Below are 19,078 nucleotides of genomic sequence, written 5' to 3'. Positions count from 1 at the left end.
TAAGGGCAAAATCAAGAAAAAAAGTTTAGAGATGAAAAAAGAAGAAGTATTTTTATAATCTATAATGCTTTATGTCTATAATTATAGTGACATAAGTCTACACTGAAAACCCCATGTTATTTGTTTTTTTTGTTCTTTCTATAATGTGGTTTTTTTAAAAAAACCAATGGTTAAGATGTTTTGGGTGTGTTTGTTTAACAGTAAAAAAATCTATTTTCTTTTTTCTTTTTCTTTTCCTTACTTTTCATTTTCCAATGAAAAATTGGAAAATGTATTCATTTGTTAAAAGTAAAAACTAATTTTTTCACTAAAATACACCAAAGATTATAACTACTTTTCATAAAAAAACAAAATCATAATTTATAATATAATATAGTACTCATTAATATTTTGTATTTGTGATAATCTAATTATTTAATATTTATTTTTATTTTATGCAAAATTAAAAACTACCATGAAATAATTATATTTTTAACTAAAAAGATTTGTTTATATTAGATTTATAATAAAAATTAAATTTATGACAGTAAGTGATATAAAAATATATATATATAAACAAATTATTTTTTACATTTCTAAAAAGTGCTTATATATATTAAAAAAATTCATTGTTCATGTTTATTCTTCATTTGAAAAACAGTGGAAAACTTGTATTGTAAAATTGTGAAGAACCTATAAATTGTGTTTTCCAAACTCAGTACAAATTTGAAAAACTGGAAAACTAATTTTCCTATTTTCTGGATAGAGACATATTTCATTTTAACATGATGTTCTAGTTTTTCAAAAAAAAAAAAAAACATTGGAGTATTACTCTATTTTAACACTCAAATAACATTAAAAGTTACTTTTTACCTGCCACGCCACAACCACCTTCCAATGATTTAATTATAGTTTAAAGCATCTATTAAACTTCTTATTTGTTGATAATAATTTAGTCCTAAGTAAGATATACCACTTGGTTAATTTAACCTGTCAAGGACTACCACTCCAAGTAGGAGTCAACATTTTGGTAATTTATGTGAACTCATGCTCCTATGATTGATTTTATTATTATTATTATTATTGATCATCACTTCTAGTTATTTAATTAATTGCTTTTCAGTTTTCCTGATCAATTGGGATTCTTTAAACTTGTCTAATTTTACTATTTATGGTCAATTTTAACTTCTTTATATATATATATATATATATATATATATTTAATCATGGATAATTACTATTTTTTTATCTAGTTGACACGTTAATGTTTATTTTTAGTATAAATAAGTAAGTTATCAGTTACTTTTAAAATATTAATTATATTCCCATAAGAAATTAAAATATCTAATTATTAATTAGTGATTGTTAAAAAAATAACACTAGAACACATGGAAGCACAATTCAGGTTTTTCTTTATACATGTTAGAACTTGAGAATCCACATGGTGCGAAGGAGGGTAGAAAATTCAAGGACAATGCTACTGTTTTACTATATAAAACTACCTGTATGTTCCATATTTCGAGGATAATATAATTTTAGTTATTTATATGTAAACAATTGTTTAGTAATTTAATTATTTCATTATAATGTTGTCTCTGTGTTATCATAATCATTATAATTATGTATATTTGAACATAAATATTAATAGATCTCATGCTTATTAAAAAATTTAATCTAAATTTTGTATAAATTTTATAGTTTTTTTTCCAACTTAGTATTAGTTTTTAAATTTCTTTTTATTATTGATTGAATTTGAATTTAGAAAATTCTATCCTAACACTATAATCAAGAGGCAATAATTTTGTTTAAATATATAATATATTTATTTTCTTGAATCTTATTAAATTTAAAATTTTAATTATTCTTTATTTTTTAAGAAAGCTATTGTATCATTTGATTTTATAAATTTATCAAGAAAAAAGCTTAATTAAAAAAAATCACAAAATATATAAGTGAGCTCCTATACAATTATAAACTTTTGAACAATTTGAAGGATTGGGTTGATTTAGGATAAAAGATGAGTTTCTTGATTTTTCCTTTTTTATATCTTACCAAAAAATATTCAACATGCATTTTAAACTAAAAATGATGATATGAGCTTTCTATTTATTAATTTAACAAAAAGATTTTACAATAAACCTAAGTCAGTTGTGACTCAAAGTATTTAGTTGAAAAGTTTCTTTACAATTTCTCTCTATTTAATTGTGACTCAAAGTATTTTGATTTTTTTTTTAATTTCTTTCTTTACTTACATGACAAGATGGACCTTCTCCATGAAGGGGTGTTATTCACTCCTAACTTGCATTCCTTATAGGTATGTCTAAAAAGCATGTGGTCCTCGAGTTATATTAGTGTATATAGTCTAGCTAATTGATTGGTTATACGTGATATTAATTTTATTTTTATAAATATATTTAATTTATTAATAAAAACTTATTTATATTTAATTTTCATCAAATATTTTATTAATAAATATAAAGTAAACATAAAGTTCATGAGATAAAAAATACTTTGCAAAGAAAATTATAAATTTATTATAATTATGAGATTCCTATCGCATCAAAGTATTGTTTCTAAATAGTCCTAAGCAATGCTTTATTAAAACTGAATATTACTTATAGCTGTTGATATATATATATATATCATGTTTTTTTTTTTATAAAAAAAAACAGTTGTTCTCACAAACTAAGATATGAACGATATTTAGAACAATAAATAGGTGTTTATCAAATAACATGTATATTAAAATGACTCGTATGAGAATTCAATATAGATATATCACTTGTGTCTTTGAAAAAGCTTACGAGACGATTGTGTAAGTGATTTTTAGACTTGCGATTACTAAATTATCTTAGGATGATATTTATTCACCCTTAGGTATAGACCTCATATCATGGACAAATTATACAAAGTAATGATCTACATGCCATACTTGAAGATGAAGACATTGTTTGAATGACCAGAAAAGGGAGAGTTTCCATTCCTTACTAAAATGATGTTGAACTCTTCTTAGCTAGTTGATGTAGTCAATGATGGCAGCATAAGGACATATTGGAATCAACTTCTTCTAGATATTTAAGTTGATGCGGTCACCCTAAAGTTGAAGCTTTTCTTTGTTGATATTAAAAGGAAAGAGGCTATCTCTTTTTGGGATAATTTCTTCTTTGTAAAGGCTAGGATGTTCCTCATTCATTCTTTCTAGGGCACTTTTTATGACTTCTCCATTTTCTTTAGGGATGCAATCAATGCATTTTTTACAACAAGTGATTAGGGATTATTTTGGTTGAGAAGAACTGGAAAATGTTATTTTTATTGAAGAAGTAAACTTATGTTTTCTAAAAATCACTTTTTTTTTGCAAAAATAAATTGGAGATTTTTGGATAAAAAGATGAAGATCTAGGTGTTAATTGATTAATTATTAAGATAAAAACTTAATGTAACAATTCTTACAATCCTAAACGTCCTTCCAAGCCAAACAACATTTTATTTTAAAGTTTCTTAGTTTGATAACATGTTAGGAAGTAAAACATGGTCAATATTTTAATGATACAATGCTAAATTTACCACATTATAAATGGTTGATTTGTTGATCAATTTAAAGAAGGATTATGAAGGGTATTTTTTATATCTAAAATAAGCAACCACCTATAATTTGATTAAGAATAGTAGTTATTCCACCAGTTCAAATCTCACAAACCTCAGGGCTACTAGAGGCTTATATGGTCGTTAACTTCAGAACCCGTGGGATCAGTCGAGGTACACACAAGCTGATCCGGATACCCACATTAATCTAAAAAAAAAATAGTTATTCACCTTGTAAATTAGTGAAAATAGTTGAGATCAAACATCAACCAAAAGATTAATGTTTACATTATTAATCATCGTTCAAGTTCTATGCGAAACAAGAGTATTTAACAATTAGAGTAATGAATATTGCAGTATAATTGAAATTCTAACACGCATCACTGCCATGAAATGGATGAGCTCATAAGTTGTATGAATTATGAATTATTCTTGTAATAACTCATCCCTAAACCTTTAGATTTTTCAAGAAGGGAAATCTTTTGAATTTTGTGTCTTTCTCTCTGTTTTTTTTTTTTTTTTTTTTAAGATAAAGGTGCAAATAAATAGATTTCTCACCTTGTACAAAAGAAATGTTAAGAGCAAATACAAAAAGCAAGCCAGAGGCAACATGAGGAACTTTTGGAAAATACAAGGGTAGCGACGAAATAAAGTGGAAATTGACAGTGACGAAATTTGGCCTAAACAGACCAATTAGAGAGAAGAAAATGAATAAATGAAATTCCATATGGACGGAAAGAAAAGAGAAGAAAAGCAGAGGCCATGCCGTGCGATCATCTGTGTCGTGTCATCATTCTCTCTGTTTGGCGAGAAACAAGAGTATGAACAAGAAGAGAGAAACAGAACTCTGTTAGATTTAGATCACACAAGAAATACTGAACAGTAAGTGATAGAATTGAGGAACACCTGGGAAGATCATCATCATTGAGAGGGGATGGGTCAAGCCTTTCGCAAGCTCTTCGACACCTTTTTCGGCAATACCGAGATGCGGGTACTCTTCTCTGGCATATCCTTTTGCTTTATTCAAATTAATTTCGCATGAGAAGTGAATTTCAAGAGATTTTGACTGTATTCTTGAAACTCGGCAATCCAAAATTGTTTGGAGCTGACTTAGGTTGTCATGCTCGGACTCGATGCAGCCGGTAAAACTACCATACTTTACAAGTTGCACATTGGAGAAGTGTTATCCACTGTCCCTACAATTGGTTGGTCTTTTTTCCTTGCAACATCTTTCCTTGTATTATTGGTATGCTTCCATTGATCGGAGGAGCAGCGCTTCAGTATTATATAGGTATGCTTATCCCTCCTTTCTCCCACAGGGTTCAACGTGGAGAAAGTTCAGTATAAGAATGTGGTGTTCACCGTTTGGGATGTTGGTGGACAAGAGAAACTAAGGCCGCTCTGGAGGCATTACTTCAATAACACCGATGGGCTGGTAATGGTTGTTGTCTGCGTTTCTTATTTTGCCCGGTTGTGCTTCTTGCAATCCATTGTTTCTTTCTAAATCTCGATTTTCGCTTTGCATTGATCCACATATACGTCTGTGCAATTCATAGGCTTTGTCTTGAAGCTGAAGGGTCTTGTAATAGTACAACTGGTTGTACCTTGTTTTCAGTAGTAACTAGTAAGTATATTTCTCTATGCAGATATATGTTGTTGATTCGTTGGACCGGGAGAGAATTGGAAGAGCTAAGGCAGAATTTCAGGTTGTGTATTCAGAAAGGTATGCAGGTTTTACCATGCTAATGTTAGAAAGAGTTCTAAGTTGACCACCACCTTTTCTTTCAGACCATCGTCAAAGATCCATTTATGCTCAACAGTATCATCTTGGTGTTTGCCAACAAACAGGACATGGTAAGCTCTATTAATGGTATTTGATGTGCTTTCCCACACATATAAAACTCATTAAACGAGTACTCCTTAAGTGATTCTGATGAGCTGCATACGAATTGAAATATCCAAGTCAATGTCCTGCACAGATACAAACTATCTGACCCTCCCAAGTCCCAATCTTGCAAAGTAGAACAACATCACAGAGAAGATTTTGTCTTTCTGATTTAGATGTAGCGCAGAGAGGATATAGAATCCCAGTACAAGTTTATAATCATAATTCAAAAGACTAAAACACACAGACGCACGCACTCATTTTACCTGCTACAATGATTAATCACCATGTCTATTCATATCTAAGCTGCCCCTTTGCTGTGACTGACTTCTGGAGCCTGTTGTGCTAATCATTTATCCGGCGATTCTCTATATTTGCATTGACTGAAACCATGCAATGCAATTTGGTATTCATGTTTGGTTTCTTGCTTGATGAACTTGTATATGAATTGTTAATTTCCTTATTTTATTTGTAGGGCAGGTTATCAGTTATTTTGTTTCATATAAAAAAGCCTCGTTCTGTTTCCAGCTTTGTTCATTACCCACATCAGTAATTTATTGGATAAACTATAATCTAGGCAAATTCACCTACTTTTGTTTTCTCATTACTCAAATAAAATAAATGAGCTGCTACCTGAATATTTTTAAGATTAAAGGAAGTTATATTAACGGACTAAAAGAATTACAAAATCATGTTAGATAATAAGACATCCTCTAAAATGTAAAAGCAAAAAAGCAGAATCAGCTAACACTACTCACCCAAAAGAACCTGAATCATGACGTCATACAGAGAAAAGGGAAATTATCCTATCCCATAAAATTTGTCTTACTGCACCCCTATGCAATTGTAACCTCATCAACATGGGGGAATAGGGAGGAGGTTTGTGACAACCCTAATTTCAACATATCTGCATGAATGGATCTCTAACTTTTGTGCTGACATCTGTATATTTCTCAAGGTGACAATCCTTTGAGCTACGTGCTTCTAAAAATGTGAGGCTAATGAAAGATGAAATATGAATTAAGATGTATGATACCTGAAATATAGTCTTTTCTGCATAATAAACTTTCCGAGAGTTTTGAACAAGGACTGTTCTGTACTGTTTGAATTCATTGCAGTGATAATGATAAATCTTTTCTTTTTGGCTGTAAAATAGTATTTGCATTTGGTAAATTTTTTAGATGGTATTTATTTCCTCATACTTATTCTGGATGATATCTGTATTAGAAAGGTAGATAAGGCAATCCTTTTTTTTCCTTCTAATTTTAACAACATCGCAAAAAAAACAAAAAAGAAAAGAAAGAAAAGGTATCAAACCCGGATATGATACCTTGAGAACAGTGTTGAAACATCAGGATAATATTAAGACTCTTTTGGTCAGAAAAGATGCATCTGAACTTGATGCTGAACTTAGATATTTGGCAAGCTGCAGCTAGAAATTTGAAAAACTTTGCTTATTCTGGAAATATATAGGTTTTAAAACTTCTGTTCAGATCAATCTCTTGTTCTTTTAAACAAGAGAATCACTTGGTGAAGCCTCACTAATTTTGAGTAAAATTCATACATCAAGCTATTAACTTTGTCTAGTAGGGATTTGATTAAAATACTTGACTGCCAGACTGCTTTCTAAGTTTATCAACTGCACTAGATGTGAGTAGTAATTATGCCTTCTCAGACTTGCTTCTTATGTCATGCATCAAGGCTCTTACATCTCATGTGCTTGCCGAAGAGTTCTTGGCACTTGGATTTTGGACTTTAGAAATTTGCAAGGTGAAATGAAGCTTCTTTAAAAGGGCTGATTTATTAAATCTGCTATGCTTTTAATGGAAAGGAGGCATCCATCTGTCTGAAACAGTATTTAGATACTTCAGGGCCTGTTTTCATGTCTTTCAATCTCCTTCCCTTTCCCCCACCCCAGGGCCTTCTGTTTTGATTTGCTAAGAGCACATGGACATTTGAATGAAAGCACAGCAGGTTGCTGTTTCCATTTTTTCTGCAAGTTCTTTCTGAGTCTCATGATGGTGTTGGTCAATACATTAGAAGAAGTTATTTCAGTAAATGAAGTATTTCATGATTTCCCAATTGTTCTCTAACATTGGCAAGGAAGCAGGAACCATCAAATTGAGTAGAGATCCGATCAAACACTGCTCCAGTGATGTTTGTTTTGCCAATGCCACTCATACCCCAACATCCCAGAGAGTGACATCTGATGAACAAATGCATAATAATGATTCTATTTTCTCAATGGCTAAATAGTTTAAAATTGGAATTAGAACATTCATTAATTCGAGCAAACAATATCAATCAATTTTATGCATGAACAGATGAAGTGAAGGGCAAAAACTCTCCAATATAAGGAGGACAAACTAGAGGAGGCTGAGAGGAGCAAGTGCTTTCTATATGTTGAGGTCCATTTTTTTGTCCTTTGCTAGTTGCTTCGTGTTGATGACCACAACACCGCAGCCTTTGCTGTATTTATACCTCACTCTAGTTGTTGTTTGCTAGTTGTATCATTGTTAATAGATTTGCCGTAAGCATGCATAAGAATTCAATGAGAGTGTTGCATCGAAATGCAAATACATGTTGATTTTTATTGCATGGTTGTTCAATGGTTATAGCTATAGTGATATGTTGGACTCCATTTTTCTTGTTCAGAAAGGAGCAATGACCCCGATGGAAGTATGCGAAGGACTAGGTCTTTTCGAACTCCAGAACAGAAAATGGCACATACAGGGGACTTGCGCTCTCAGGGGAGATGGACTTTATGAGGGCCTGGACTGGTTATCTGGAACTTTTAAAGAGATGAGAGCTGCAGGATACTCTTCAGTGGGCACCTCATCATTCTAACATTCCAAGGTAATTTATTTATTTCCCATTTACCGTTAGGATTCTGGAAGCAGCATCGTGCCAAATTTGTCACTTAATTTTTATTTACTTCCTTTCGCAGGTTTGTTGGAAGCCTCAAGTTCATCTCGATGAAGCTGGAGAGTAGGCCGTTGCTTCTGGGGAAGTCCTGAACTAATCATTTGTAGGTTGCCTAAAGCATGTGGATTTATTAGGTCGCTTACCTTTGGCCTTGACTTCCTCCCGTGTATATGGAAATACAGAGTCTGAACGGGATCTTTATATGCTTTGGGGTGCCCATCTTATAAAGTAGATTGCTTTTGATTCGGTCTCTTGCTGTATTGTATTTGGATGGAAGAAGGGTAGGGCTATAAAAAACACGTAAAGATAGGGAAAGGAAGGGGATAATAGGGTTAGAAAAATGAGATTAATTATTGAATCACAAGAACATCCTTAAAGAGTGAAAAAGAGGGTATTTTATTTATTTAAAAGTAAAGAATATATGTGTCATTTAATAATCTTAATACTTTAAACACCTCAATTTGGACTGCTAAGATTTTTAATTATTTGGAGGTTTGAACTCTCCCAACAAAATCCATCTTTTCCTTTGCTTTTATTAGTAAACTAAACAAGGATGAAGGACTTTGATCCCATCTTTAGCTTCCTTTTTCAAACATTTCTATACAAACAGGGTATTATTACAAACACATTGACTTACAGATCTCAATTGGACATCTAGATCATTATGACTTGTTGAATCCAAAACAAAAACCAATTACCCGGGCGGAGCCGGGAGATGGCTAGCGAGGGCCTAGGCTCCCAACAAGAAATTCAAAATTTTCTAACTAGGGTCTTGAATCTTCAAACACATCATCGTTTTCAAGTAGGGATAAAAATCCATACTTTAAAAGACAATAGCCACACCAAACTTGCAAACCATTTTTCCATAACCCAAATCCTTCAATTGAAGCCTTTCTTCCTATACCACAACAAAAAGACTTCAACTCAAGTTTGGATTAGTTGCAGAAAGTGACTTGAAAGTACATGTTGAAAAAGAACTGGTCTCTCAAACCGAGAAAAAGGATATGAAGGCTTTTCTTGGCAGGCAAGTCTTCCTTCTTTATTTTAAAATTGATTGCTTTGTTTGTTTTTGTATTTTAAAAATATTTTTTTAAAAAATATTTTTTTATGTTTTTTCTTTGCTTTAAATTAATATATTTTTAGTGTTTTTAGATCATTTTGATATGGTGCTATAAAAAATAATTTTTAAAAAATAAAAAATATTATTTTGATATATTTCTAAATAAAAAATACTTTGAAAAACAATTGCTACCATATTCCCCATACAGGTTTTAGGCATCTTTCTTGACCTAAAAAATAGTCTTTAAGAACTTTACCATCAATACTTTTTTATTGATCTCTAAATCAACATTTGGATTATACTTGTTAGCTTTATTTGGATGTTCATATTAAATCCTGGCTTATCAAAGTTATAATTCTTTTTATCTCTTATGGGCTAAGATCTTTAACTGCTATTTTAACCTTGAAATAAACCTTTAATGGCTATTCCATCAAGACTACTATATGAAGCATTAAATCATATTTTTGGATTGGGCATAGAGGTCCATCAATCACTTAGATAAATTTTATGGCTTATTGAATCTAATTTGATTTCTTAGGATTTCTTGACCTTAAAACTAGCCTATAATAACTTTTTCATATATAAATCTATAATGCTTGTTTAATAGCCTAGACTATCTTGTTGAACTTTTATCTTTGATAAAAAAAGAATCTCTAAAAACTTTAATATCAAGAATACTCTATAAAGTTTTGAATCAACATTTTAGATTTTGAGCCAAAAAATATTTTAGACATGAGCATATTCAATATAGTTGTTTAATTCAAGAAATGATATCAATATAGAATTATAACATTATTAACATATAGTCAACGGTAACTTTGAAATGTTGTTATACTTCAATATCATGAATAATGTTTATAAATTAAAAATTATTTAACCAAAGGGTTAAATACATGGTACATCCTTTTGGTTTGGATTTTTTCTTATCACTTTTATCCCTACGGTTTTGCTTTGGTGATCGTTTTCCTTATACATACAATTATTGGTCATGTTTAGCCTTATAGTTTTGATGTTTGGTCATATTCACCCCTTATGATTTCTAGTTTTAGTCATATTTGCCCCTATGATTTTGATTTTAGTTTGGTCATTACATTGAGGCTTTATTTATATTTGTGAATATTGCTTGTAGGTTAGTTACGGTCGCCAACGATTTTTTCCTCCATCCATCGTTGGATCCTGCTCAATTTGAGACATGTTGGTTATATGGATGAGCTCTTCATTCAGAATGATGGAGATTGAAATAAGAGACTTTGATAAGAAGTTGTTTATCAGTGAGCAATATACTATCAATTTTCAAGTCTGTTTTGTTTTGTTTTGATATAGAGGATCTATCTGTTAACATGCTTTGATTTTTGAATATGTGTCTATATCCAGACATCTCTTTGAACTTTAGAGACATCATGCATTGATTTTTGAATATTTCATCTCTTTGAAGCTTACTTGAGGCCATAAATTGCAGCTTGTATATTTTATTAGCAAATTCTTTAGATTCAAAACCTTCAAGTATGTCATATATATATATATATATATATATATATATATATATCTATCTTTGTGAATATTTATATTTAGGAATGCAATTGTGACATTCATTTGCTAAATTTCATAATCATTGATATATAGGTACAACAAGCAAAATTCATATGGAACTTAGCATAACTACTAAAGAGAAGGTTTCATCAAATTCAACCTCATATCTTTTTCTATAACATTTGGCAACCAATTTGGATTTGTGCCTTTATACATCACCACCTCTATTAGTTATTTTTTAAAAGATCCACTTAATTACATTTAATAAGTTTTATTCCTTCATGTGAATCAACCAAAACCCTTATTTATTTGATACACTTGGAATCTATTACAAATTTTATAGCCTTAAACAATTTCATAAAATCAACATTAGATATTGTTTCTATATATTTAGTAAGCTTATTAAATACGAGTAACTCATCATTTCCAACTTCATTAAGAAGTTCATATCACATTAATACATGATGTCTCCTACCATATTTATAAAGTTGTGTTTCTTAAACTTTAGGCTAAGCATCTAAAGTTATAGTTTCAACCTCGAGTTCTATTTGGATGTTAGTTTGGAAATGAAATTGGAATGATTAAAAACAAAATTCAATTAATATTTTTTTTAATTTTTTTTATTTATTTTGAAATGTTAGTATTAAAAATAAAAAATATATATTTTAATATTTAAAAAAACAAAAAAAAACAATAGCATCCTCCAGAACGGGTTACCTAAATTGTGAAACAACGGTGTATATTATAAATCCAACTATCCAAGGGATAAATACAGAATATGAATTTGAAATCAATACTACAACAGTAAAAAGCCAGACGGTGGGAATGTCGTCAGCTGTCAGGATAGAATCCCGTTGAAATGCTGAAATTAACCCTATAAATCATATTATGTTCCACATGTGAATTATGACCATGCACGGTGCCAGGTCTGAGCTTGAATCTAACACCTGTATATTTGAATCTCTAACGCGTGTCAAACAAAACCTCCCCTGCATGCAAAAGTAGAGAATCCCTTCACTGACGAAGTTTTTAAAACCATATCGATGCGAGAGTAGTCTCAATCGCACTTGCTTCTGTCCGTTCGCCGCTCAAACCCCTCCTCGTACGGCTACACCTGCAGGTCAGTGCTTATCCATCAATCAAAGAATATTAGTGTTCCGATCATATTAATTAATTACGTATATATAGCTGGTCCAATTGCCATCTCTTGTTAATTCGTCGGTAGTATAATGGAAGAACCAGACACGGAGATGGAGTGGGATGAGATGATGAAACGATCAGAAGAAAATAATAGGTGTGGAAATGTTAGCTGGATATTGAACAAAGGATTGTCGGTGGGAAAGATGATTTTGGTCACAGGTTTTGTGATATCTTCAGCACCTGTGATTCTTCTTCCATTTGTTGTTGTCTCAGCAATTGGCTTTGCTTGTTCTGTCCCATACGGGCTTTTCTTGGCAAGCTATTCTCTCACCGAGCAGCTTATGTCTAAACTTCTTCCAGCATCTTCTCACCTTTCCCTGGAATATTATGGAACAAATAAAAATATCATTGTCGATGATTATAGAGAAGACGACGCATGCGCTGATCAGTTTGGAGGAGATATTATTGATATGGGAAAGGAAGGAGAACCAAAATTATCAGTGGAAGTCAACAGTGCCAGGGGTGAGATGATTTTTGACAAAGAAAACGACTATGAAGTGCCCCAAAGATTTTGGAAGGATGAGAAACGTCCATTGGATGATAAAAATAACGCAACTCTTGTGGATGAAAATGGATATGAGGAAGATGTTGAAGATCAAGATCATAAACCTCCATCAAAAGTCCAACAAGCCGAGGAAGAAAAACCAGTCATAGAACAAGGCAGGGAAGCAATAGTTGGGGCGTCCCAAGTCATGATTGTAATTAATGAGGGAGATGAGGGAAGTGGCAGTAATCTTCGAAAAAAAGAGGAAGCACCATATGAATTAGCGAGGAGTTTGGCTGTAAATTTATCTCAGGATCATGACAAGGACGAAGATAAGGAACGGGTGATAGAGATGGTATCCGATGTCCTCATGGAGAAGCAACCAATTCAAGATGTCAGAGGGTTGTTAGAGAAGAAGGATTTTGGTGACAGTACCAAGGGAGGAGCGCAAGGGAATGTTGCCTATGTTAAACAAAACCTTCAACTGATTAGAGAGAAGGAACTAGTTGTGACTCCTCCAAACGAGGATGCAAGAGAAATTGCCGATGAAAGTGGTTTGGACTTGTTTGATGATAAACAAGCAGTCGGTCCTCAGTGTTCTTACGCAGATTACCGAATTCCTGAAGGTAAATTAATTTATGCTGTAGTAATAGTTGTTGCACTGTGAGAAATTCAATCTGTAACTAGCGTTCTTCAATTTAGTCCATTGTTTCATCTGCAGGGAGTGAGCAATTAAGTTACAAAGCTTATGAGGTTACTCTTCCAACAACGGTGGATGACTCCAAATGCACTGGAATTACTTCTGAAAATGACATCCATTTGGCTGCTGGTAATGTTAAGGTATGACTTGCTATGGATTGCCATAAACAACTAAAACAAATATGAGACTCCCATGCATGCCAAAATGTGTTGTTGGTTAATCTTCTTTATGCATGAGATTTGTTTGAAGGGTTGATTAAGCTGCTATGTTCATTATTATCGAGTTATTTTACTGCTCTTTCTACTTTCTTTCTTTTTTATTCTGTTATTTCTGGATGACAAACCAAGTTTTGAATGGAAAGGCCTAGGTTTCCCCCACTAACACAAAACGACTAATATATCTGTAATCTTCTTTCCCTTTTGGAATTAAGCAAACTTAAGTAATTATGAGGTGGAATTGCATTTACATGTTCTGTGATGTCTGCCTATCTTTAATTTTGAGCTGGAATTGCATTAACTACCTCACAGATAGATTTGGCACTAGTTACAAGATCAGGTTTTAGCTGAATTAGAACCATAGTATTTTTCATGGATCTATGAAGTATTTGACAACTATTTTACACTATTTCATATATTTGGTTATATATTTTCTAAAAATGTATTAATTTAATAATACTATATTTACAAGCTGAGTCATGGATATATAAAGAAATATTTTACATACTACAACATTAATTCCAGAATGGAAGGCTGAAGTGACTTGGTTTAGATGAAAATACTCCTAAAATGGCATTGACAACTTTGGGTTGAATGGTTTAGTGGAGGGTTTATTCATCAATTAAAGTTATGGGAAGATTATCTTATGTTATAGATGGCCTCATAACATAGATTAGAAGAGTTAAGTTGAGAGATGGATTCAACAACTCTTGCGAGAGCAATTATTAGTGCTAAATGTTCTGGTTTATGTGATCAATTATCTCTTAATTTGATTCCATATGTTGTAGATGTTGTTGGGGCTATCTTGCCCTGTTTGAGGTTTTCTGTTCTTAGACTTCAGCTTCATTTCTTACCAAATGAGCAAAAAAAAAAAAAAAAACACTTTGGAAACTATTTTTATTGGTATCTCATATCAGTGAGAAGTCGGCCTTTCTCTTGGTTTTCTTTCTAATGAGGTTTTATGGAAGTTCAACCCAAGCTTTATTAGGCAACCATTTGGGTTTTTGTTGCATAATCCTTTTGGAGCTCGAAGCCTCTAAAAGTTCGCTTAGTCCAAGTGGCGTCTCTGTGACAGTGTAAAATTTAGTGAAAGTATTGTTGCATACATTGCATTGCATTCTGCCATGAGTTTTCCCGTTTTGGCTAAAGCAAGATTGAGAATTTGAACAGTATCCTCCATACAAAGTTAAATCTTGTATGAGATGGCTACTGAAATTTTGCTAGGTGATTACCTCTAAAACCTCACTTTGCATAAATGTTTAAATTGATGATCATATTCACCAATGTCTATGTTCTGGTCCTGGTTTTGAGTGTTAGAAATGATAGAGCTCTGGAAAAGGGTCAGCTTTCCGACTCACCAAGTACCTAACGTCAAAGTTGGTGAAATCTCAGAAATAAAACTCCCAGCATATTTTGTCAAACTGAATTGTATAAAATCCAAATTGATTGCAGGTGTTGTACAGTGAGGACAAGATATGGAAACAAATTCGTGCAGTACGCACAATAGTGGGGTACAAAGCTTCTGTGCGAGGAACGTGTATTGAGGAGCTCAAGGCACTGTATGTTTTCACCGGAGTGGAACCACCCGCCTCATTCAGGGATCCTTCCGATCTGGCGGAGGTCAACGACAAGCTTAAATTTCTTATGACCATTGTTGGAGTGAAGTAGAACTGCAGTTAGTTTATCCTATGTTTCTGTCCTAACAATGTCTCTGATTATGTTCGTGCGATGTTATGGATATTTGCTTCCCTGAAGAGAAGCTGCAGATTTTGCAGCCTGTGAATCTTGCAAATCATGTACGTGTTTAGAGCTATTGTCAGGAAATCTTGAGAAGACGTGCATTCAATTGATTGGCGATTCTAGCGCTTCCACGTCCACTGACAAAATAAAATATAGTCCTTATTTTCTTATTTTAGTTGAAGATTATACCTCCATGCTAAATATGTGTTTGAGGTGAATAATGGCACGGGATTGAGAGAAGTAAAAAGGAGATGTTAGAGGATATTTAATCAAAGTTGTTTCATGTGAGCTATGCATAAATTATCATTATTTTCCCAATTCTTCAAGTTATTATCTTTATTTTGAATTTATTTTTTTCTCAATTTTAATAATTTGTGTTAGGTGGGACAAAAATATAAGGTAATTAATATTTTTTTTTCATTTTTAATATGCTTTAAATCATATCCATTTATTCTTTATTTTGTAAAATCTAGATTTAAAAAAACAATCAAAGCGTAGACTAACGGGTAACAACACTAATGTCACTTGCTCAACATAGTTTAAATATATTTGATTAATTAGTTTTATCAATGATGGTGATTCACTACTAGAAATTCGCTTAATACCAACGGCATTACTGACGGAATAATTCTATCGATATTTTGCGGTCATAATTACCGACAGAATCTTTTCCGTCTGTAATTCAGTTGGTATATACCGACGAAATACTTCGATCAGTATCTACTGACGGAATTACAGATGGAATATTCAGAATTAAAAAAAAAGACGGTTCGTTGACGTGGAAGTTTTTGCAGGCGATTTTACTGACGGAATCACCGAGGAATTCAAACCCGGATCTTCATACAGTGACATGACCGATTCACTGTCAGAATTGCCGATGAAATCTTTGACAGAAGTAGTCCGTCGGTGATTCCATCGGCAAAAGTTAATATATCACCACTCTGTCGACCCTCTCATCCTTAATTTCTCCTTCTTCTTTCCCATTCCAACTCTCCCTTCCCAAACTGCAAACAACCACCCCCCTAAAAAAAAACATCTCCCTCTTCTCAACACAAGTCATATTTCTTTAAGTTTTGTGGTCACAATATCTGTGTTTTGATTTATTGTGGATTTTTATTATTTTTTTTAAGTAATTCTATCTTTTTTAATTTTAACATTTAAATGTCAATTTTATTGGTTTTTTAGTATATGTATTTTGTTAGTATATGTACATGTTTTATTGTTATTTCTCAAACAAACTTGTAGTATATGAATGTATAATTTTGTACTTGTTATGGTTTGTTTTAGTTTTTGTAAAATTGTATTTGTTTGTAAATTGTTGAAACTTTGTTGAATTACTGAATTACATGTGTTGTGGTGAAATAATTAATAGCTTGTTTAACGGGCCCGTTTTAATTTTTATCAATGCTATTGCGGAGTTGTAATTTCTGTAAATTTATATGTATAAATTTGTATAGACGTTGATAATTGATAATGAATATTTAATATTTATGAGAAGTTGTAATTAGTTTGTTGGATAATCTCGAGGTAAACCAATATTTTTGCAAATTTATTTACCTAACATAGTTAATTAATACATGTTGTCATCATAATTTTATAAAGATTCGATAGAAGTCATGGATGATCGTTCATGGATGTATCGAGATTCACCACAAGGATTGCGGAGGATGGATTATTATAACGGGGTTCAAGGTTTTATTAATTTCACAACATCTATTCCCAGAAATTTTACTGGAGGCGATATTAGGTGTCTATGCAAAAAAGTGTCAAAATAAAAAGTATCTGTATCTAGATGTTGTAATGATGCATCTTCTACACAAAGGGTTTATGGAGAATTACCGGTGTTGGTATGCACACGGATAAGTATTTGTTCGTAATAAAAGCATGGGAGAAAAAGTGGTTGGGTCAACTTCTAGTGCTAGCAACGTGCATGAAGTTGCAAATGACAACACTAATCCTTATTAGAATATGATTATGAATGCAATGAGAATGAATCAAGGTAATGTCAGTCAATGTCCAATCATAGAAGAAGAACCTAATGCAGATGCAGCTAGGTTTTTTGATTTGTTGAAAGATTCTGACGAACCATTATGGGATGGCTGCACGAACCACAGTAAATTATCAGTCGTAGCACAGATGTTCACCATCAAGTTAAATCACGGGTTGAGTGAGGCCGGATATGACAAAATTATTGAATGAGCGAGAAACATTTTACCTTAAGGGAACAGGTTGAAAGAGAACTTCTATGTTGTGAAGTCCATGATGAAACTCATCGATTTAGGATACCAGAAAATTGACATGTGTCCTAACTTCTGCATGTTATACTACCTTGAAAATGCTGAGCTGACCGAGTGCATGACATATGGGCATTCCCGTTACAAACCCAGAACTGGCAGGGAAAAGACTCTAGTGGGATATGAAAAACTTAGATACTTCCCAATCACACCTAGATTGCAAAGGTTATTCATGTTATCAAGGACTGCTGAGCATATGACATGGCACCAATCACATGACACGGTTGATGGAGTGATGGTGCATTCTGACAGCGAAGCGTGGAAACACTTTAACAGTGTGCATCATTACTTTTTAGCTGAATCAAGGAACATGCATCTTGGGTTGTGTACAAATAGATTCAACCCATTCAGGTCATTTGTTGCTCCTTATTCTTGTTGGCTAGTCATACTCATAGTTTATAACTTGCCACCAGGAATGTGTATGAGGCCGGAGTTCATGTTTTTATCTACTATCATACCCGGTTCGAGCAGCCTGGGCTGGAATATAGATGTTTGTCTTCGACCGTTGATTGATGAGTTGACGCAGTTGTGGTCCTCTAGAGCTTTGACTTATAATATATCGAGGAAATAAAATTTTGTTATGAGGGCGGCTTTGATGTGGACTATCACTGATTTTCCAGCATATGGAATGCTTTTTGATTGGAGCACGCATGGAAAACTAGCATGTCCATACTGCATGGAAAACAAGGCATTCACGCTAACAAACGGAGGTAAAGCTTCTTTTTTTTATTGTCACCGTCGTTTCTTACCATCGAATTACAAGTACAGAAAAAACAGAAAGGATTTCTTTGTTGGTAGAGTTGAAAAGGATGTTGCATCCCCGTGTTTTTCTGGTGAAGAATTGCATGATGTTGTATCATAGTACGGTGACATTGTGTTTGATCTTCAATTAGGTAAGCAGAAGTTTCCTGGTTTTGGTTTGACCCACAATTGGGTAAAGCGAAGTATCTTTTGGGAGCTTCCTTATTGGAAGACCAATCTCCTCTGCCATAACCTTGACGTCATGCACATAGAAAAGAACGTGTTTGAGAACATTTTCAACACCGTCATGGATGTGAAGGGGAAGACAAAGGACAACATCAAGGCTAGATTGGATATAGCTTTGTTCTATAACCGTAAAAATATAGAGTTGGTTTGTGATAGGTCACGGGTCGCAAAACCAAGAGCAAGCTTCATGTTAGAGAAAAACGCACAACTACTAGTCTACAAATAGCTTAAGAGTCTACGTTTCCCTGATGGACATGCCTCAAACATATCAAGGTTGGTTAATATGAAGGAATGCAGATTGTATAGAATGAAGAATCATGACTGCCACGTGTTTATGCAAACACTCATCTCATTAGCTTATCGTGATTTGTTGCCAAAAGGGATATAAGATGCACTCATGGAGATCAGTCATTTCTTTAGAGATATATGCTCCACCAAGTTGAATGTTGATCATATTGAGAGTCTTGAAACAAATATCATCGAGACACTATACAAAC

General features: G+C 32.8%; 2 protein-coding genes across 2 annotated transcripts; both read left to right on the top strand.

The window, feature by feature from the left end:
• The first annotated feature begins 4,185 nt into the window (after positions 1 to 4,185).
• LOC133667971 (uncharacterized) lies at positions 4,186 to 8,617 on the top strand. The gene is made up of 7 exons (XM_062087690.1): positions 4,186 to 4,552; positions 4,676 to 4,766; positions 4,881 to 4,996; positions 5,208 to 5,267; positions 5,350 to 5,415; positions 8,102 to 8,302; positions 8,394 to 8,617. Exons 1-6 carry the CDS (start codon positions 4,496 to 4,498, stop codon positions 8,291 to 8,293), a joined length of 582 nt encoding a protein of 193 aa, XP_061943674.1. The 5' UTR covers positions 4,186 to 4,495; the 3' UTR covers positions 8,294 to 8,302; positions 8,394 to 8,617.
• Positions 8,618 to 12,153: 3,536 nt separating this feature from the next.
• LOC133668692 (uncharacterized) lies at positions 12,154 to 15,393 on the top strand. Its single transcript, XM_062088644.1, has 3 exons — positions 12,154 to 13,271; positions 13,367 to 13,485; positions 15,013 to 15,393. The coding sequence occupies exons 1-3, from the start codon at positions 12,191 to 12,193 to the stop codon at positions 15,226 to 15,228; spliced, it is 1,416 nt and encodes a 471-aa protein (XP_061944628.1). The 5' UTR covers positions 12,154 to 12,190; the 3' UTR covers positions 15,229 to 15,393.
• The last annotated feature ends 3,685 nt before the right edge of the window (positions 15,394 to 19,078 follow it).

Source organism: Populus nigra, chromosome 11 (assembly GCF_951802175.1).
Source record: "Populus nigra chromosome 11, ddPopNigr1.1, whole genome shotgun sequence".
NCBI classification, from domain to species: Eukaryota; Viridiplantae; Streptophyta; class Magnoliopsida; order Malpighiales; family Salicaceae; genus Populus; species Populus nigra.
This window is presented reverse-complemented; position numbering and strand designations above follow the sequence as displayed.